General features: G+C 42.9%; 1 protein-coding gene across 1 annotated transcript in view; it reads left to right on the top strand.

The window, feature by feature from the left end:
- LOC139640323 (voltage-gated inwardly rectifying potassium channel KCNH7-like) overlaps positions 1–23,185 on the top strand; it is a 68,186-nt gene that overhangs the window by 20,623 nt on the left and 24,378 nt on the right. Inside the window, exons 3-7 of the mRNA XM_071514515.1 lie at positions 7,574–7,729; positions 13,402–13,875; positions 15,069–15,089; positions 17,074–17,288; positions 22,531–22,956. Coding sequence (XP_071370616.1) covers positions 7,574–7,729; positions 13,402–13,875; positions 15,069–15,089; positions 17,074–17,288; positions 22,531–22,956 — 1,292 coding nt within the window. The remainder of the gene's footprint in view (positions 1–7,573; positions 7,730–13,401; positions 13,876–15,068; positions 15,090–17,073; positions 17,289–22,530; positions 22,957–23,185) is intronic.

Here is a 23,185-nt window from a genome sequence, read left to right on the forward strand (position 1 = left end):
TTTACATGTCATTTAATCTTGCATTGAGTCTTAAAATCATATGTTTTCTTTAAACAAGTGAAACAAAACAGATAATTTCCCTTCTCTATAATCCTCGGGCGTTCTGCTGAGTTTACGGGAGTGCTTTTAGCAATTTTCTTACTTTTTTGTCTATTGTTTTTAAACCGATCTTACTGGTTATTATTTTGTTCAACCTGATCGCCGAGGACTTCTGTGTTTCACGTGAATTTGTATCAGCCATGACACTAGCTAGCTGGTCGCCAACCTCCGGAAGGACTACAGTGAACTAGCTACCTGCTTACCGAAGATCGACCAACCGCAGCGGGCCCACTCTGTCTTGGACTGAACCGTACAGTATATACTTTCTCACCTGGTTGGCCCTCGCCGGGAGAGAACCTACCTCTCAGCAAGAGATGGTCTCTGCCGAGCTGTCCTGCATCAAATCTGAGCTTATTTCCATTGGAAGTCTCATAAATGACCTTCTTCAGTGGCAGACGCAGCTCAACACCAGCTCAAGAGCCTCCCTCCGCCGCCGGTCCTTCCAGCCGGGAGTCGGTGCACTCCAGCGGTGACAACCTTGTTTCAGCCTGCAATGACTCTTCCTGGGCTTAGGTTGTGAATGGTAGAAGAAGGATTTCTCTCCCACTCTTCCATCCCAATGGAGATGAGGATGCTTTGCCTCTCACAAACTTTTTTGCACCTGAGTTAGCAGATAACTTGACCCCCTCCTTGCATCCACCCATACCCGAACATGGGGCTTCGCGACGGGTCAGGAAACATTCAGCAACTTGTCCCAATTCCCCGGTGAGTTCAGCAAGTTCCTGTGCTACCTCTCCTGTTAGCAAGCGTCCCCGCTTACCAGCACCTTCCACCGGCTCTACTACCTCTGTGGACCGTGTTGCTGCTGCTGCTTGCCCCCGGGTGTCTGTGGCCATTACGGACACTTGTGTGGTCAACAATATGGCTGGTGTCATGGAAAAAACTGTCCCCTGTCTTAATGGTGCACCTGCAAACCTTGCCGTGTACAGTGGGGGATGTGCTAACGATGACCCACAGTTCCTTCTGATTGGTGATTCCTTGATCAGATTTGTTGAACTTCCCAATGGTATAACTTACTGTCTATCTGGTGCCAAAATTCTGGACATAGTTGAACTGATTCCAGCTCTCACTGACCTTCACCCGACTGCCCACACCATTATTGTCCATGTTGGTACAAACAACATCTGACTCAAGCAGTCAATCAAGATCCAGCAGGACTTCGAGATACTAGTAGAGACTATTGAGAGCCTGGGAAAGCTCTGTATTTTATCTGGCCCCATTCCGACACTGAGGAAAAGCTGTGAACATTTTAGTCATCTTTTTAGTATGCATCAGTGGATTTTTAACTTCTGTGTAGCAACTGGCTATGGTTTTGTTCGTCACTTTGATTATTTTTGGACCAGGAAGGACTTACGTATATAAGCGTGACAATCTGCATCTTAACCACAAGGGAACAGAAATGCTAACCTCAAACCTCATTTGCCATTTGGTAGATGTTTGACCTGTTGGGGGGATAGGTCATAATAGCTCTCTGTCCCCTACCACTCTTATTGAACCCCTATCCCACCCCAACCCTGTCTGCCCCTCACCGATTACTACCAGCTCTAAACCTAATTGCATTATTGTCAACACCACACCCACTGTAGGGCCTGGACTGTCTCTGTCTTCTGTCATCTTTTCCTACTCTTACATCTGCAGAATGCCATGCTACTTTGCAGAACATACCTGTCATCTCGAATAGCCGGTGGCATGGCCGCCTCCGTAAGAAAGTGACAAATGGATCTGACAAGCATAATTTAATCATGGTGACTTATAGTACTGATGTGGAAAGTGTTGCTAAACAACCATATTCCCAAATCCTCAAGTGTGCTGTTTGGAATGTACGATCACTAGGAAATAAGTCCTTTGTTATTAGCCAGCTAATTGAGAACCATGATCTTGACTTTCTTTTTCTTACTGAAACATGGCTTGATAGTAATGGGACTGTTGTCCTAAATGAAGCCCTCCCCCCCACATTTTAGTTCTTTTAGTGTTTTTAGAGTAAACAAGAAGGGTGGCAGCGTGGCCTGTCTCTATCATGACACCCTACACTGCAAACAAGTCTCTCTCAGGGATTTTTCTACTTTTGAATATCTTGCTTTACATCTCAAAGGTGATCAATCTGTCCTTATACTGGTTATCTATCACCCACCCAGGCTGGATGCAGGTTTTCTTGATGAGTCTGCAGAACTATTCTCTAGGATTTTTACTGAATTTGATCATGTTTTATTAACTGGTGATTTTAACATTCACATGGATATGTCCACTGATTCTGTAACTGCTGAATTTATTTTGTTACTTAACTCTTTTGATTTAATGCAATATGTGTCAGGCCCCACTCACAGACATGGCCATACCCTGGACTTGGTTATTTCACATGGCCTATATGTCAGAGTTCCACAAATTCTAGATTTGGCTATCTCAGACCACTACTGTATTTTCTTTGAAATGTCTGTCTGTACCAGTACTAAGAGGGATACTAGGGCAGGCGCTATCTTAAAGATGATTCTGCTGCAACTTTTACACATCTCGTACGCTCTCTGCCTCCTCTCACTGCTCCATCCTGCGATATTTTAGTTGAGAAATTCAACTCCAGACTGACTGATTGTATTAATTCCATTGCACCTCTAAAAAATAAGACAATCTCTGGCAAGGTGAAAGCCCTTGGAGAAACACTACTGCTATTTTAAATTTAAAAAGAGAATGCAGAAGAGCTGAAGGAAAATGGAGGCGTACGAAACTACTAGTTCATAAGGATATTTATAAAAATACTTTGAAAATGCTCAACAGGGAAATGAAGCTTGCTAGGAGGTCATACTTCTCAAACCTGATTGATAGTCAACTTGATAACCCCAAATTCCTTTTTTACACTATTGACAGTTTAATTAACCCCTCTCCTCGCATATCACCTGAACTCTTTTCGGTAGAAAAATGCAATGAGTTTGCTACATTCTTCATTGAGAAAACTGCTATTAGAGATAACATTGCGAGCTCTGGCCCTCATTGTATGGTCACTCTCCCACCACACCTGAATGCACTTTGTAATTTGTCCTCCTTTTCTCAAATTGATTTAAACACACTTATCAAGGTGATATCACTGATGAATTCCTGTAGCTGTGCTCTTGACCCAATCCCTACTAGCTTTTTTAAACAAGTTTTTAGTTCCCTCTCAGCCGATGTTGTAAATATTGTCAATCTATCACTGCAGCATGGTGTGTACCCTCATAGTCTTAAAACAGCTATTGTTAAACCTTTGCTAAAGAAAAGGAATCTTGATTCCAATGTGCTTAGTAATTACCAACCTATTTCTAATCTTCCTTTCCTCTGCAAAATAATCGAGAAAGTAGTGTCCATTCAGCTAAATGACTACCTCAACACAAATAATATTTATGATTTGTTTCAGTCTGGCTTTCGGGCCACCACAGCACTGAAAAGGCACTTGTAAAGGTTTTAAATGATTTGAAAGTGAACAAAGACTCAGGCAACCTGTCTATTTTAGTTCTTCTTGATCTCAGTGCCGCATTTGATACGGTCGATCATGAGATTTTACTTCACCGGCTTGAACACTGGGTAGGACTCTCCCGCTCAGTGTTAGACTGGTTCAGATCCTATCTCACAGATTGTGAATATTATGTTGTGCTGGATACCTTCGTCTCCAAGCATCATGCTTTATCTTGTGGTGTTCCCCAAGGCTCAATTTTGGGACCAATGTTATTTAGCCTTTACATGCTTCCTCTTGCTGATATCATTAAGAATTATAACATTTGCTATCATCAATTTGCTGACGACACACAGTTATAGCTATCTATAGCACCTGATTCTCACAAGTCCATTAACTCCCTGCTACAGTGTATAGATCATGTCAACTTGTAGATGTCTCAGAACTTCTTACAACTAAACAAAGACAAATCAGAGGTTCTGATCATTTAGGTAATATTTCTAAGGTCCGTGACATGCTTTCCATTGCTGACTGTGAAAAACTTGTGCATGCTTTTGTGACAACCAGGCTAGACTACTATAATTCCCTTCTATCTGGGTTACCCAAGAACTCAATTACTACTCTTCAAAGAGTTCAGAATGCCGCTGCCGGAATAATAGCACGCACTAGACTGAGAGACCACATTACACCCGTTCTTAAATCTCTTCATTGGCTACCTGTAGCTTCCAGAATTGATTTTCATCTTATTCGTTTTTAAATGTCTTCATGGTCTCGCACCACCCTATAGCGATATGATAGTGAGATATGTACCATGTAGATCACTTAGATCATCCAAAAGTCAGCATTTAGCTACCTTGGACCTACACTGTGGAACTCCCTCCCAGATAAGTTAAGAGCCACTGATACACTCAGCACTTTCAAGAAGCATCTTAAAACACATCATTTTACCATAGCTTTTAATTAGGTGGTGGTATATTGGTTTACATGTATTTAGTGTTTTTTTCTTTTACTTCTGTGTATTTAAATGTTATCCTTTGTTGTCCTTTTTACTATTGTTTTTATTGTTTTACTCATTTTATTTATTTGTTTTTATGCCTTTTTATTCTGTGAAGCACTTTGTAAACAGTCTTGTTAAAAGGTGCTATACAAATAAAGTTATTATTATTATTATAAGTGACAATATCTTGAAATCATACAGACCACTCCACTACAATCAGGATAATCTCACTTTATTTGAGAAAATACTTGAAATAAGTTGATTTGTATTGGAAACAAGTGTCATTATCCATCCAACCCCATTATCCACCCCATTGGCAGATTATTTCACTTAATCCTAGAAAAATATGATTTTAAAGCTACACTCAGCAACTCTGCACACTAGTGAATTTCAATACTCAAAAATTATGTCTTCAGTAAACTGCACACAGCGCACTCATGTACCAACGCAGCCGGTCTGTGATACTTTATACCAAAGGAAACCAAAGAGACGAGAGAGGAAAAGATCTAACGGTGAGTCCAGCTTCCTCTGGACAGAGTGCTGCTCATTGCTGTTTAGGAGACAGTTTGGATTTTACTCAAATCTAGTAGCTAAAAATGTAGTAGCTTTAAGACTTCATATTAGATGCAGTGTTTCCACACTCACTTGGACATCAAATTCAAGGACTTTTCAATTACTTTCACTGTCTTGCTGGTGAAATTTTAGGACTTAAAATTGGCATATTTAGGGGTAAGGCATGACATTGGTCAGAATTAGACATCATAGAGGCCTAACTTTTTACTCATCTTGTCAGTCAAGAAATCACAATGAAATTATTCATTTTAAAACTGCTGATACTATATATCAACACAAATCTCCATCACAGGGTTTTCTTCAGGATGTGAAGTGCTGATACTAGGACGGAGAGAGGTAAAGCATACTGCTGAATTTGGGTGCTATATATTAATAAAAAACTTAAGTACTTTCACGGCCATCCAAAGATCTTTCATCCACTAACTATTAGGCTTGTTTCATTTTTCTCAAATCCGCAAACTTTCAAGGATTTTCAAGGCCCGTGGGAACCCTGTAGATGAAATGACTTGTTAACTCGCTACAGCAGATGTTGTGGCTTGTTTTTTGCAGTGCATGTGCTGGCTCTACATTCAGACTGTAGCTGGCTTCTGAAAACCACGAAAGCAAAACAGCAGCCCCTTTGGAACAGAGGCTTGCTTCGCATACTGTCACCCTACCACAGAGGAATGTGAAGTGAGAGGAGGTGCGATGCCGCTTGAGCCCCCCACTCCTCCCCCAACTAAAATGAATGGCTCCGTCCACTGATGTTGACACTGATGTACTATTAGGGGCAGCATCCTGCTTAGCCCAGCGGAATCAGGGCTTCCCAATACATAAATCAAACCCCAGTCTGGTGAAGCCATTGGTTTGTAATGTTGCACAATAGGATGCTCTTTGTTATTTTGGAGCCATAGGATACAGCACGAGGAAATGGTGGGAAAGTAACTGGCATTGTACGATTCTCTTTTTGTGTGTGTGTGTGTGTGTTGTGTGCATGAGCATATTTGTGTGTACAAAACACATTTTGTGAGTAGAATCAGACTTGTACATGAGTGTGTTTGTGCGGGAGTGTGTCTGTGTGTCTGTGTTTCCCCAGAAAAGAAGCGCTGTGGGCTGGGTGCCTGCTGGGCGAGCTATAAATAGCCTCCTGGTGACAGCAGGACTTAGAGCCCAATGTGAGGGAGAGGCTCTTCCAGCAATGTCTCTGCTCATTATATAAAACTTCATATACATTGAGATTTTACAACTCTAGTCCTGATCATAGCTTGTGTGTGTCCCGTTTTGCAAATACAGATGAGAGTCAATGAAAGAGAGTCAAGAGTCAATTAATCTATCTAAAATATATTAACTTTGCATTTACTTTAAGCATTCCAACTCTGTTTTCATTTTTGTTGTTGATATTATTTCACCTGAGGCTATATAACACAGGACAGTTTATATTCTCACCATTGCAAGGAAAGACAAATACAAAGCCGTGTGGCTGAGGCTGATTCAACCATCCAGCGTCCATCACATTCCCTGGAAGGTGTCAGCTCTGTTATCCTCCTGTCTGCCGTTTGATGAATGAGGAACATTTAGACGTGAGGCATTAGCAGGGCGCAGGTTCACATTAAATTCACCCCCCGCTGCGGAGCCGTCAGCGACTGCAATAATTGGGGGTTGGGAACTGAGTGCTGTTCATAAAAAAAATGATATTTTCATTAAGGCAAGTGAACGTTGCACAGAGATAACAAATTAGCAGCAATTATGTAAATTTAGAAACAGTTAACACAGTTTTGTATTGTCATGTTTTGGGAAAATGCATTACAAATTATTTGTATTAGCAATACAGAGTGCTGAATTTGTTGTGTTGATATTGAAGATCAAGGCTGATACTGTATTGAATTTAATGTAAAATTGGAGAATGCGTTACTTTAACATGAGGTCAGTGGAGGTCTGTTGCACTGTATTTCACTGTACTGTACTGTACTGTACTGTACTGTGCTGTACTGTACTGTATTGTACTGTACTGCATTGTACTGTACTGTACTGTACTGTGCTGTACAGCAGTTACTGGACAGAATGAGGACATGCCCGGATATTTGTAGGAAATCATTCAGCTCCAGAGGCTTTCCTCTCAGAGGACCTCTTGACCTTTTCTCCCTCCTGTCTCTGCCAGCACCTCCCCACCCCCCCCCACACACACAGTCTTATCAGGAATAAGATGTTTGAATGTCAAAGAGTGCTAATGAAATGCCTCAGAGGCCTGAGTCAAACTGTATCGGAAATACTGTTATGTTACTTTGAGCATTTGATCTGGTTCTACCATTTGGTTTTCCCTTTTAGAAAACAGAAAATAATTACGTTGTGAATTTTAAATCAGACTGGCATGCCTTCCAGATGGATGTGACTCATACTTTCGGCACAGTGTGATTGATTGCAAAGGGTGAGGCGCTAAGTCATGCAAGCACAGAATATTAAAGTTTATCAGCCATACCGTAACTCTGATTTCATTTCCTGTTGGTTAGGTTCGGACTTCCTGTGCGCCACCCACATCATCCCGGTGAAGAACGAGGAGGGCGTGGTCATGATGTTCATCCTTAACTTCGACTACATCCTGGAGGAGGGCAGCAGCGACTCGCTGGAGAGACTCAACCACACGTCACCGTCCAAAGCTGAACCACGTGAGTAGGAATGGAAACAGACCGCAAAGGGGTTGGACAGAATGTAGTTTGGTGCAAAATAACATGATATATGCCATTTGGTGGGCTTTTATTCAAAGTGCATAACTGTAGAGCATTCTTTTTTAGCATGATTGGCTCCAGTGGGAATCCAGTGGGAGACATTTTTAGAAGAGAAAACTCACTAATACTACACTTAAAAAGGTGGAAAGACAGTCAGTTAGGCAGTTAGTTAGACAGTCATATATAAAACCATTTTTTATACATCAACAACAAGAAATCAACAACAAACAACAAACAAAACATCAACAAAAGTCTGCTTGAAATGTTTATCAGAAATAATTAAAAGTAATCAGAAAATACATCCAGACCTTACCTGACCTAACAGCAGAAAAAAAATCTATTTCTCCTTGGCACACACAGAAGTGATAGGCTCTACTAAATGAATTGAAGTGGGAGAAGGAGGAGGTTGGAGAGAATAGAATCAAAGAATGAGGATGGAATAGGAAGGAGGAGGAAAGGGAGGAGGAGTGACAGTAATGGTTGTAGCCAGCCATGACCTTTCATTCATAGCCTTTTCCCACAACCGCATCACCCTGTGCCTTTACCCATTGCTCTTATTCTATTTTCAGCATTTGAAATGACCCTAACATTAACGTTGGAAATGCTGCCATTTGCTACGACGCTTACATGTCTTCCGGCGCTGAAACCCTGGCATATCTTGTAGCGCTCTCCAGTTTGCATTCACTATCAGTCGCTCCTACACAGCATTCTTCAGTAATCATGAGTGGAGCTGCAGGAATTCCCTGCTAGACAGCTCCTTTGGCATGTTGACACCAGCGTTTAGCAGACACTGATGCGTTAGCCTGCCATCATCTCAAAGGTCTGGCCCAATTATGGCTCGTAGCCTGCCAGGATGGCCTGATGAACTACTGGAGCAGCGCTGGAGAGCACTCCGCTTCCCAGAGCTGTCGGTGTAATAGTGTGTAATGCCATTCCCCAGCGGTGCTCTTGAACATGCTCTCAGTGCATTCTCTCTCTCTCTGCTCTCTTCTGTCTGTCTCTTTCTGTCTCTGCCTCTCTCTATTTTCTGGCGGTGACATATAAAACAGCAGCAAGGAGCACCAGAGGTCAGCCTCTAGATGACTGTAATTGGATGAGGCCCCTAACAGGCTGCGGTGGCTCGTGGGGTGTGTTGTCGAAGGGAGTGTGTTTGAGGGGAGCAAGGGTGCGTGTGTTGGGTTCATAAACATGCTTTGTGTGTGTGAGTGTGTGACTGTTGTGAACCTATGCATGAACATATGAGCTTTTCAGTTTGTGTGCTTGTCTGTGTATATGTGTGTGTGTGTGTGTCTCTGATAAGGGCCCCTTCTTTCACTTTTCTATGCAGCTCACTGCTGTGCCAAAGCACTAGGGCAATCCCCTAATGGAGCAGGGCTCTATGAATAAAAGACTATTCACGCCTATCTGAATATCTAATCGGACGTTGTTGCAAATCTGCCTGTCGGGTCCAGATTTGTTTACAAGGTCGAGTCTCGGTCCTGGACACGGTCTCTCTCTGCCTACACACAAACTCTGTGCCGTCGCAGGAAAAATACTTGAGAGATTTTGTATCTGTTGGCCTTATTTCAACAGCGCCCTACCTCAATTAACTCTAGAGACCCAGCATTGCATTTCTTGCCATTTTTTGCTCAACTACACCCCTCCACACGCACACACCCCACCCTCCACTAGCAGATGGACAGAGGTCACAGCTTCTACCGCTGCATAATTTAAGGGAACATTCTAGAAGCACAAACTGCCACAGATGTAAACTGAACCCAGTGAAAACCATGATTTCACCATGCTCTCGAGCACCGGCATGTAAGAGAGACAACAGCTCCGTGCGGCGGAGTGGCAGTATTGAAATGGTGTGTGGTGATGATCCATGTGTTGCATTAGCTGGAGTCCCTCTGGGAAACGGGCAGCCATGCATTAGGTGCTGCTTCTATCGATTGCCTTTGCGGCTCAGCGAATATCCATCCATCCTGCGACCGTCTTGAATTTTCCCATTTTGCTTTGATCTGGCTTTGCCGGGAACGCTTCCATAGAGCCACAAATGAGGGGAAAAAAGCCAAGAGGCATTTTATGCTATTGGCTATCGGTCTCTGTGGACTTGTGGCCAAAAGGGGGAAAGGTCCAAGAAATGTCTCTATCACTGATTTAGATATACACAGGTACACTAGCCTACATTAGGTGATTCATCAATGTTATTGCCACATGGCACCACATTGCAAGATAGAAGTAGTGCAATTTGTAGGCGTCCAATAACAGACTCAAGCCACACAGAAGAAACAAAATGAGCAGAATATGCATTCAGAGGAAACATTGTACTGACAAAGGAAATGGCTTCTGATGCATTTCATATTTCCATAATATATATATAATGTGAGATATTCAAATAGGTTTTATACAGATCCACTCAAATACGTTGAGCAACGCACCAAGACAGATGGTGGCACAAATTATCACTTTGTCACTTTGTTTAGATCAATGTGTTAATGTATTTCTTGAGGAGCATTGAGATATGATGTTGGCAAAAACAAAATACCTTGAATGATTATGATTGTCTGATTTTCTGTAGCAACACTATAGCTCTTCGTAACCGCACACTTCAGTTTTCTCACTATATGAGTGCAGGGCGAAGTGGGGACACTGCAGAAATAAGCGTGGTATTCTGTAGAGCTGGAGAATTATAGCTGGTGAGTACTGGCAGCCCAGGTAAATGCTCCTTAAGGTACAGGAATACTGCAAGCAAATAAGCTAGTAAGCAAATTAACTGCAGCTTCACTCAACATCAGCAAAAATCACTTTAAAAGAACAAGAGACAGAAACAAAAGGGGGGGGAAAATACCCTTTTTTCTTGCTTTTACCAGAGGATGGAGGTATATTGTTCTTTTGCTGCTTCTCCCTTGACTTCTGAATCACGCTCACATTACAGAAACACATTTCGCTCCTCAACACAGGGATCTGAGGGTCCAATTAATATTCAATGCAAATATTACTATCTGGTATCATAGCAACAAGGGCCACTGTGCGTCCGTTGGTTGTGTAAAGCCGCTGGCGAGTGTTTGCAGAGAAAGAATGAGAGGGATGGAGAGAGACGGTGAGAGAGAGAGAGAGAGAGAGCACGAGCGTAGCCAGTCACACACATACACACACACACACACACACACACACACACACACACACACACACACACACACACACCACCACCACCTAGTAACTGTGCTTAAAGGGCAGCATAGCCCTGCAAGGTTCTATCACTTTCAATATCACCATTAAAAATAGCAACATACAAGGTTCTCTGCTCACACACCATTTGTAAAAGCGTGACTGAATTATGAGCTAATTAAAAGATTTATGGCATCTACGTTTAGCCTCTAGGCACAGTAATTAGAAACACAGCTCTGAGCATGTGAATGGCTGATGAGCTACCATTCATTATTCTGTTGAGGTGTCTTTTTTAGCAGTCAAGGCTGGTGTTTGAATCAAGCTGTTGAAAGCTGGGGATGCTGTGGGGTTGTACAATTGGGAAAAAAAAAATTCTCAATATTGTCTGCTGTAATTTTGAAATCACAAAAGGCAGAGTTTTGAAGGGAAAAGCGCTTCAGGCAGTCCCTCTAAACAAGGTATTTTTGTGTTGTGTAGATTCCCTGTCTTACAAATCAAGTTTCATGTTTTCTTTTGTAAAACAGCAAATTCTAAGCTTTAGCACACGCCCTCAAAAAAAATAAGCACCGAAAAAGTAACTACAAAGAAAAATGCTGTGTCCAAGTATATCACAGTTAATATAGTGATCACAGTAATCTGCAAAAGTTAGATTGTTTTTTGTTTGCAGCCCCAGAATGCTGGTTTGGTATCAGTTTGTAATGATACAGACTGTAATGAATCAGATGGCGTCAGGTATCCATGATCAGCTTCCTTATCGGCTCCATAGCAACGAGCTCAGATGAAACTCAGAAGGTTGTACACGATTCTGTTCCACAAATGAGAACAGCCAATTTAACTTTATTTCATCTTCATCAAGATGAATGACTTGTTTAATCATACAGTAGATTCGAGCACAGGCAGCTTCAGATCCTGCACTGACTCACCAATTAAATGCAAATTGTCGTTTCCGGTATTGTCAGCATCTGGCTGGAGAGTTAATTTAAACACACTGCACTGACCCAAGAAGAGATGTAGCAGTGTCTAAAATTAGTTTCTCTCTCTCTCTCCTCCCTGTCAGTGTCACCCGAGTAAAAAGAGCCATGAGGGAGATAAAGATGCAGTGCCACTCCCTGCTGAGTGGAGTCAAACATCAATTCCTTTTCTGTTTCACCACCCGTTATGTCCCCCAATGCAGCCATACACTATTTCACTCTTTTGCAAAAAAACTGGAGTGGTATATGGCATGTCTAATACAGTGTAGCTAGCTCAGACAAATCTACAAGGGGGATGTTATGATGTTGTGTGAAGAGGTTTTTTCGCAGTTTATTTTTCCCTTATCCTTCACCCTTAGTGCTCTTATGAATTCCGCACATCAAGAGGGAATCTATATTTTCGCTGTGCCTCATGGCAGCGAGGCTTGTTTTCGAAGGTCTGAGAAAGCATTCTGATATGTATGGCATATGTTCAGGGCACTAAATGATTCACAACATGGAGTATTTGTCTGCCATCCTTATGTGAAAGCTGTGAGCATGCCTGTCTCTATGGTGATACGTCTGCAGATACTGTAAGATGCAACTAAAAGCGCATATTTATATGAGTGTGTGAGTATGTGTGCGTATATATATACACACTTTTTTACAGGGACTTTAGACTAAACTTTTAAGTATATTCTTATTTTTCTTAAACTTTTCCTAGTTGATATTCCTTCAGAACCACCTACCGTTATGACAGCAGCATCCTAAATTTCTCACTTTCTCTACGTTAACTTCGCCTTCATCTCCCCAGGAGCTATCCATCAGTCATTAAAACCTGCACGTAATCTTTTATAGGGCTGACTCCTCAACGCACTACTGCCATTATAATAATTCAGCAAATGTCTTCCTCTATGAATAATTGAAGGAAGCTGAAGATTGAAGCAGTGCCTGAGGGAGAAGGGGCATTTGTTTTGATCTGCTTGGGTCTTTTTAAGATAGCCGCATTGGCAGGCTTTTCAGCGCTATTGGCAAACAAGTATGAGATATCAGCAGGGATGTTGAAGACTGCGAGCAAGTTCTGTTACTAACACACCATGAAAACACAACACAAGGTCAGTGAGGGTTACGTCAATCCTGCTGGCTCATTATAAACCACAGCGAACTCTGTTTTTATGCTGTTGTTGGTCTCAGGGCGGTCAAAGAAACTAGACTCTTCGCCATGTTAGACTGACCTAGCAATCCACTGCCGAAGGAAGAATGGGTGAATACTTTCTCCTCAGAATTCATGTCAATACATCATAGCAATTGCTCTAATGCTAGATATACGGTATTAATATGGAATAATATGACATTGAAGCAGTGAAGCAGTGGTGTGACTCCCGCTCTTGTGCTGTATGGCACACAACGAATTTCCAAAAGGACCAATAAATACATCTATCTATCTATCTATCTAGCCTTCTTTGCCTCATCCTCTCTCCCTGTCTCTCTCTCTCTCTCCACCAGGGAAAGGGAGATTCTTCCGTTTCCGTTTCCCGGCCTTACCTCTCCTGGGCATTAGTAAGCAGTCCCTGCCCCAGGAGGACCCCGACGCGGTCATGGTGGACTCCCCTCGCCACAGCGACGGCTCGGTGGCTACACGCGACTACCAACTGCCCACCACCCGCGAGAGCTGCAGTCCCTCCTACGCCAACGACACCCGCGCCCTCATCGGCCCCAGCCACTGCTCCACCCCTGTGTCCGGGCCCTTGGACCACTCCTCGCCCAAGGGTCCCTGGGACCGGATGTACCCGGACCAGGCCAACGCCCAGACTAAGCACCAGAGCAAGGGGGACACGCTCGTTCCCGCGCCCTCAATCCCGGGCCTCACTCCTACGGCCTCCAGGGAGAGCATGTGCAGTATTCGCAGGGCTTCCTCTGTACACGATATGGAAGGCTTTGGTTGCAACTCCAAGATGGCCTTCAGGGACCGGCATGCCAGTGAAGGTAGGGATCTCTTATTCTACTCTGCTGGTACTATTCTGAGGCTGTAGAGCAGTAGTCCCTAAGGATGGGACGATATGCTTAACTCGCAATACAATTTGATAAGCGATATGGGGTTCGCGGTTTGATACAACCACGATACGATGTAATAAATAAAAGTTCAATGACAACAAAGTCTGACTGTGCTGAATTATGTTTATTTCTGAGCCACAGATCTTTTTAGCAATAGCATTGGCTTGCTAGAATGTATTTAACAATTTAAAAATGTCATTACAAAGTGCAAATAATATAATTTCAATGGAGAGCTTTTTTTCTGCCCCACAATATACATTGTCACATTTTTTTATATTGCGACATATTGAATTTTGATTTATCGCCCCATCCCTAGTAGTCCCCAATCATCAGCCATCGAGGGACAAGGGTATGCAGGTTTTCATACCAAACAAACACTACAACCGACGAATTAAACTACTTAGTTCCCCTCTTTCTGGTTGAAGTTGTGCTATTTAGTGAAATCAGCTACTGTAGTGTGGGTTGGAATGAAAACCTGTATATCTTGGTATTGTTTCTCTCGGTACTCTTGCTGCTCCACTGCTCTAGCAGAAACACCACTAGACAAGACTAATAGCCAGGTAATGTGAGCTAATACCAAAAAGTGAGGTGTGATGTCAATTCCCAAATGTTGTAATTCACATTAAGAGGTTTATAAGGGTATTTTTCTACTCGTAAAACAAGCACTAATTATACTTTGACTGTATTAATTACATGTAAGTTATGTTGATATTCAAACTCCCTTTGGTCCCATAGGAGATACAGAATCTGGCCTACCGGTCTCTTAATCAGTATTATACTGAGCCACCATCTATACTCTCTGTGCTATTGATCTTCCCTGAGTTTAAATCACTTATTAGCCTTTCGCCCCCCATTTGGTCTGGGGGTAGAAGCGCCCCAGACTGGCCCCGTCTCCACCAAGCCAATCAGTCTCTCCCCACATCCTCTTATCTACAATTTTCATTCAAAAAGCTCCCAGTGGGTGACACAGTAATATGTCTACTTCATGATAATGAATCGTTCATGGGGACGTGGTGGGGGTTTAGCGCCGGTCCCCATTCATCATCATAGAAAACCAGAAATTCCTCTCTCACCTCCATTCCCCTCTTTCTTTCTTCCCCAATGCTGTGTTACTGCAATCGCAGACAATGGTCGCAATATCAAAGGTAATGAATAGTAGCCTGCTGCATCGTGATAATTTGGCACGTCTATTGGATTATACACACACTGTATTCTGTACACAGCCTGCTTGTTGCATGAGTTTTCCTCCCAGCATTCACATGACTGAGGTTCATGTTGAATGCAAATGCCTTGGTGGTAGATGACTGACTGTGTGTTTGCAAATGCTTGGGCCGGAGCCTCAAAAAACTGGCACAGTATTAAATGACTCAGTCTCAGTGCACCTGACCTGTTGAACCGTAGCCGGTCCCCCCGGGGAACGCTCAGTGAAAACCATGCTGACCTCTGCACACGCTTGCATGAAGCAACACATTAAATCTCTCTCCCGCTTTTTGTCCATTGAAGAAAATCAATGCTTTACAAGATGATACCTCCCACTGTCTATAACCTCTGTTTGTTCTATGCAACCTCGGTTTCCTCTTTGCCATGTCTTAGTGAATGAGAAAAACGTGACTGTGTTTCCGTGACTGTTTGCTCGAACGATGTTTGCTCACCCTCTTTCTAGTTCAGAATAATTTCAGTTGCACTTGAACTGTAGCTTATGCTGCATGCTTTACACATCATAATATCACTAAACGCTTAAAAGAAGAGTCTCAACACCAAATTATAGTCACTGTTTCTTTAAAAACTTTGGTTTGTGTTTGATTTGATGAATAAATATTTAACTGTGATTAATGTCAAATGAAGAGTCCCCAAAGTTATAGAATAACTGAATTAAACATTTGTCTGACATCTGGACAAATGTTGTGGTCAAAATTTATGCTGGCAGATTTGTCATTACATCAGCATCACAATATGTATGCAGGATGTCATTTTACAAGTATGTTTACACTCCCCACAGAGCTTGTACTCTATTTGCTGATAAGTGCTGCAATGTGATATTTCAAGTAATGTTGTTTGTGCCCATAAAGTTTTTACTTGACTACTGACCCTGCCACCTCCCCGCCATTTCCTCTCTCTCCTGATTTGCTAGTGTCTCGCTCCTGGATGGCTGGGGGTATGGCTTCAGCTTTTCCTTTAAGTTACTGTTTATGACTGCAATGATGTATCCTTACTGTGGCATGCCTTGAAGCTGCGCATGCAATCTCTCATCCTCAGCTGTCTGTTTCTCTGTCCTTGACTCTCAATCACTGTACTGTACTTTGTGAAAAGGGGGAAAAATAGTGGCACCTTCCTCTGCTGGCTCACATGGCTGAATCAGCAATTCTCTCTTTTTCACTTTTTATCACTCTCATCAGGCAACGTGTCGGTGTGTGTAGTGCTGTCACATGTATTGTCGCAGTGTTGAATGTATTCACGAGAACCAGCGGGTTCATTTCTGAGAATCCCTGTTTGTAATTATGCAATGTAGGGAACTTTACATAGTGTGACAAGTGAACGTTTTGTTTATTCAGTAACACACTGGTTGTGTCCGGTCTCATTCTCCACAAGATAGATGAATGGATTGACTAACTGTGTAAAGTTGCATTCTTTGATTGTGCATTGAGTCATTCTTTTCTTTCACCAGCAGTGTTCTTCATTACCTTTTAATGAGAAACTTTGAAAGGCCTGTTCATCCTAGAGGGGTCAAGCAGAGGGTGTAGAGTTTGTGTTTCAGTATCTGTTGTATTCCCGGTGTTGTGTTGTGGTTGAACTCACTCCAAAGTAAGGGCCACTCCATGTTCACTACCCATGTCACAACAATCACAAATGAGCACTAGACTTCTCTGCTGTCAATTCAGAACACTCACATTAGATCAACAATAACCCAACCATAATACTTAGACGGCAGCAACTCCCAGTGATGACATTCTCTCTCTCTCTCTGTCTGTCTCTCTCTGTCTGTCTCTCTCTCTCTCTCTCTCTCTCTCTCTCTCTCTCTCTCTCTCTCTCTCTCTCTCTCTCTCTCTCTCTCTCTCTCTGTCTCTCTCTCTCTCTCTCTCTCACTTTCTCTCTCTCTGTCTCTCTCTCTCTCTCTCTCTCTCTCTTTAGGACCGCTCAACCAGATCAAGTCCAGCTTGCTCGGCTCCACCTCCGACTCCAACCTCAACAAGTACAGCACCATCAACAAGATTCCCCTCATCACGCTCAACTTCTCCGAGGCCAACAACGAGAAGAAGTGCCCCTCCCCTCCGTCCTCTGAGAAAACCATCATCGCCCCCAAAGTCAAAGACCGCACACACAACGTCACCGACAAGGTCACGCAGGTGAGAGGACAACCACGCAAGTGATCCCCTTCAAAATCAAGGAAAAAACTCACGAGCATTTTTGGATACTGTAGCCTAACCCTCTACTTGAATTCATATGAAAAATCACAGTCCTTACAGATGCCCTACTCCTATCTCCTTTCAAGTATAACAAATTTTGGGAACAATCGTGGTAGCATATTGCCTGTTTCAAAGCAGTGTACAGTACAAGATGTACTGTTGGAACTACTTTACAAGTAATCCAATGTCAATTTGGGGACACACAAAGACCCTACATTAACCAAATGAGTTTCAAATGGAAAATACAGCTGATATGTGTGTGATTTACAAAGACCACTTGATTTTGAACCCTTTTTAGTTGCTTAGTCCCTTACTAGTACTTAACACTTAAATATCTACCAATGGACTTCTCTGCTCTACAATACACTAGTGCCACGACTACATATGGCTATAGGACCATGCTCAAATGATCTACATAGAACATTTATATTTCTTCATACAACAGGTCGTTTCAGCCAAGCAATCTTTCCAACCTGTTCCAACCACATTCAAATTCCCATAAAACACGTGTAACTCTTTGGTAATCAGTGAGGTAATTAGCAATCCTTCCTGTTCTCCCCTGTTTGTTTTTTCTTATGTACGGAACATTTTACTGCTTTGAAGAAAACCTTTCAGACAGCCCACGTGTGTTGGTAACTGTTTACATATATATATATATATATATATATATATATATACTGTATAAAAGCCATAATATCTGTGAGTTCTTTTATGATGAGTAAGTTATTTTATGGGTATTTTGGTGCTGCTGACGGTACTCAACTGTCTTGTTTCGTCAACAGTGGTAATGTGTTCTTGGCCACTGACTGGCATAGGGGAAATTATCAATTAAGAACAGTGAATGGACTGAAACTTGGTATTGAGCAATTATTACATTAGTTTGCATTTCTAAATTATTCATTCCACTGATCAATTCCTGCCAAATCATCGCCAGTGATTGAAGTCGTGCAGACTGCAGTGGAGAGTCATTGGAATTCAATAGTCATATTCATCACAATATCATTCATTATTATCGCACATCACACTTTCACAGATCGGATAGCCAATCAAGTCAGCAGATTGCACCCACATTGTACCCCCCCCCACCACCACCACCACCACCACCACCTGCCCTCTGCGGCGTCCGGCCCCAGGATGATTAATTGAAACTCAATGGGTCTGAATACGTAAAACAGCCGAGGTGTCTATCACCGGTGCGGTTGATAATCAAGGATACTCTTACCGCTGCCAGACAGTGTCCAGAGCTCGAGCCACATCTCTAGAGTTACGGACAGGGTTAGAGGTCATTCTCACCTTCCCCGCCAGTGCTGAGAAACACCAGAGAGAAGGCAAGGACTGTAGTTAATGTATTCCCAGGAGTGAGCCGAAGTTGCCCCAAACCACCGATCGGGTCTCAGTTTTGCATTTTCCCCATTAACGGTGTAACGGATAGAGGGCGTGGAAATTGACCCCAGTTCTCACTCAAGGACAGCTTCACTCGAAGGCCTTAGAGTTGGACCCAGGGGCCGGGACACAGCAGACCACCAGTGCATCACACTGACCTCTCTGTCCTCTGTTAGGGTCCTGTAGCTCTCAAGTAGAAGACGGGCCGAGCTTGTTATGTGGCTCTAATGGAGTTTTGTAACACGGGCTAGACTAGAGGACTCTTCCTTAAAAACCAATTGGTGTTGTCACAGAAACTAAGTGCATCCTCTGCTTTGTAATTGGGTGATGTGTGTGTGTGTGTGTGTGTGTGTGTGTGTGTGTGTGTGTGTGTGTGTGTGTGTGTGTTTGTGTGAGAGAGAGACAGCGTGTGTGCGCTTATACACACACACACACTTAAGTGCACCCTAGCAGTACCTTGAATGAAATCAAATGTTTTTGAAAGTCAAAGTGTTTGATGACCTGACTTATGCCTTTTAGATATTCGAAGATACAGTCCTAATCATCCAGTTAATAGATACACTGCATAGTGTATTGTCACAAAGTTAATACTTAATGCACTCCTCCTACCTTCAGTATAAAATTATTGCCCTGCCAGAAAGTAAGCTGTAAAAATGCAAGCCGCTGCTGATACATCAGTAGATTGTCTTGTGCTATTGTGGCCGCAACACCCCCTACCGTCTTCCCCCACTGCCTATTACTGAGCATATGGCTTTCAACTCAGACTATTCTTCCTGTTTTTTCTCGCCGCATGCTGCTAAACATCACAATTATCATGGTAACAAATAGATAAATAAGGCAGAAGGAGGTTGCACTGCATCCCCATTATCCACAGTTTAGGTCTCTGAACAATTCTCTAGGCATCTGACTGTGAGGATCACAATGCAGCAGCAGATGTCTAGGAACCAACTCTCTCTCCTCTGAGTCAGTTTGAAGCCGTGATCAAGGCGGGAGAACAGACACGTTCTCCCCTGGCCTTGGCTGCTTCACGGCTACCACAAGCAGATGGAGGGTTGACCCAGGAAGCTGGTCAACTGAGGAGGCAGAGCAGCCTCACAGCTCACATGCTGTTTCTTACATCTTGAATGCCTTAGTACATGTACCTATTTGAATATCTCAGATGCCTACTACTTTCACTTACATGTGCAGTGTCTAAATTCAAACTTGCTGGGGTTACCTGCAGCTTCAGTTTGAGATACCTCATTTGTTGCCGTTGGAAAATAACCCGATTGAAGTACTTCCACTTTGAATGTTGAATCAAGCCAGTGGCGTGTGCATCTGGTAGCATCTGGTAGCATCTGTTAGCATCTGTTAGCATGGTTGTGAACGTCAAGTGGCATGTTATGCAGGAGGCATGTTATGCAGGAGGCCGCATGATTAGCCACAGAAACATGAAAGAACACTCCACTCTTATGAATAATACTCCGGGTCTGACGGCGCAGACAAACAAGAACCGGAGAAGGGAGAAAGCTAATGCTCATTTGCATAGCTTTTGAACCCACGCCAAACATGGAATGAGCCTTCCATTATCCCACAAGAGAGAGTTCATTTGCGCCAAGCGCAGATAACTACAGTAGGTGTGTTAAATAATTAAGATGGGATCTTTTATTTAGAAACAGATTGGCTACAACACGTTAAGCCAGAACTGTCATTCTGCCAACCAACTGACTCCTCCCAGGCTTCCTAGCAGGCCTTGGGGTAATGTATCCATGCATGCCGAGAGCTGTTGGTCTAGTGCAGGGTTACCATCTTGTTTGTATCATCATTATTGATCATAGACTGTGTGATGCATGGAAGTGGAACTGTGAGACTCTGTATTTGTGCATGTATAACCTAATGAGATAAGATGAGAGGAGATTTGCTTTATTAATCCCAAACGGAAACCTAGGTATGTGTAGGTTTGTCTGCTCGTTTGTTCATGTTCATATGCGTGTTTCAGTGTCTGTTACCACTTTCACGCTCGCCTCTACCAGCAATCCATTTCAGAAATCTGAAATCTGTGAAAGTCACAGATTACACATTAGGATGCAACCATAATGAAATAATTGCTTGAAACACCCGCTTTTAATGGCGTAGCCAGCCTGATGAATAATAGAACACTTTCTCTCTGTCTGTCCTTTGGCTTCTGATCGATTTAAAAGGTTATCCCATATCGGAGGGTCACAGTGTTTGACCCGCCATCACACAGAGGGCAGGAGTTCCTAATAACCGATTCAATTATTAACACTTCAGCCTTTTCGTCCTGCTGTTCCTTCATTCTTGCCTCCCTGTGGCCTCCTCTGCCTATATATCATCCCTCTATCCCTCCATGCTCTCCTCTCAATCACAGGGGTTGTGCAGGTGACCAGGGCAGAGATAAGGGGGCATGCAATTGGTGATGGATGTCAAAATAGAGCCTTCATTTAAGGCTCTTCTCCTCGCTTTCATACTCTCGCTCGCTGACACAGGACCACATAGTAATTGCCTCTCTGCCCTTGAGGTTTATGCATTTTACCTATCCCTCTCCCCGCGCCTTTCACCTTGGAGCTACGATAATCAGTAGTGAAAGAGCCACAACCTGAAAATTCACGGCTACTGAAGTGTTAGACACTCAAATGAATGGATGTAGCGGCCGCCCGCGCTATAATTACCTCTGTGTCATTGAGACGCTCATCCGAAATGGTCCATTACTCTGCTGTAATATTGATGTTAAAAGTTATCCGGGTATATATGGTAACTGGAATAACATGGATAGTGATGATGACACCCAGGATGGCAGGAATGGATTATGCCACTATCGTTGATGCAAAACACTGTGTGAGTTTTCCCTAGGTCCACACTGTGGGGTTTTTTTTACCTGCAACTGTTTTATGTTCCAATTTTTCTAAGCCAAATTCTGCACGACTTCCCAGATATTTTTGTCACACAGCTGATCATCCTACAAAGTTTCAGTATTCCCACAACAGGAGCTATAATCTAAGGATTTTCTCAAGGTTATGAGACAAGATCACTGGTCTGAAAGAGTCTGCTAGTGTGGGCTATGTGCAAGAAATGTTTTATGCATAGTTAGAATTCAAATGATTATGCTAGAAGCAGTTTTTTCATTTTGTTTCATCCTTCACTTATTGCATGAATGATTTCTTTTGGGGAGTAGGAAACTTATGCCTTCAGTAATCTACTTGTTTTCAGGTTTTCACTTAGTTAGCAGAGGATTGCACATACTGTACAATCCTAATACTGTTCAGCCCCTTCAGCAAGATTACTCATCACAGTTTAACAAACATGACCTTTACTAAGCCTAATCTTTAGTCATATACCATAATTTAATTCCATTTACTAATGTCCAATAGAACTTAAAGGCAATGATATGCTAATGAGCACTTTTCCTTCTAGTGAATACCATATTAACCCCATTTTCTTGAACCATGGAGTATTTTTAAGGTCGCCTTGCTATTCAACATGCTAACATCATCTAAATGGAAATTCCTGTTTGTGTACTATTCAATCTAAGAGGAGGTCTTTTATGTAGACAGAGAATCTCGGCACAGTTTCGCTTCCCGAACAACACCAACATTGCACCGTCAACCAAGGCACTTAGCTCTCTAAACATGATCCTGTAGCAAACACCATGTTTTGCACTGCTTACTTCAATATGTCATGTTTTGGGTGGTTGAGAGCAGTGCAAATGGCAAATTGAACTAGCGCCAGTAAAATGAATCCTCTTTTTCTTCGACTTTACTTCATTGTAGTAAATTGATTTATTCTCTGTCTTCCTCTCCAGGTTCTTTCTCTGGGAGCGGATGTGCTGCCTGAGTACAAGCTCCAGACTCCGCGCATTGACAAGTGGACCATCCTCCACTACAGCCCCTTCAAAGCTGTATGGGACTGGCTGATCCTGCTGCTGGTCATCTACACAGCCATCTTCACGCCCTACTCCGCCGCCTTCCTCCTCAATGACATCGAGGAGCAGAGGAGGCGCGAGTGCGGCTACTCCTGCTCGCCGCTCAACGTGGTCGACCTGATAGTGGACATCATGTTCATCGTGGACATCCTCATCAACTTCAGGACCACCTACGTCAATGTCAATGAGGAGGTGGTCAGCCACCCGGCCAAGATTGCCATCCACTACTTTAAAGGCTGGTTCCTCATCGACATGGTGGCCGCCATCCCCTTCGACCTGCTCATCTTCGGCTCAGGATCTGATGAGGTAAGATGGGGGAATCAATTATTCAGTTAAACGGTCAATATTATCAACCAACCACAACTGGGTATAATGATACAGTAAATGTCACATCTCAGAATCAATCAATCAATCAATCAATCAGTCAATCAATTTTGACAGGTTTATATATCATACCCCCATTTAGCAGATTAGAGTTTTAGTTATACAAACATTTCTCAGAGGCAGAAATAATCTCATTGGTTGAGATAAACCT

Source organism: Centroberyx affinis, unplaced genomic scaffold (genome assembly GCF_046629955.1).
Source record: "Centroberyx affinis isolate AG114_WGS23_722 - 3 ecotype Tasmania unplaced genomic scaffold, CSIRO-AGI_Caff_v1 ptg000287l_1, whole genome shotgun sequence".
Lineage (NCBI taxonomy): Eukaryota > Metazoa > Chordata > Actinopteri > Beryciformes > Berycidae > Centroberyx > Centroberyx affinis.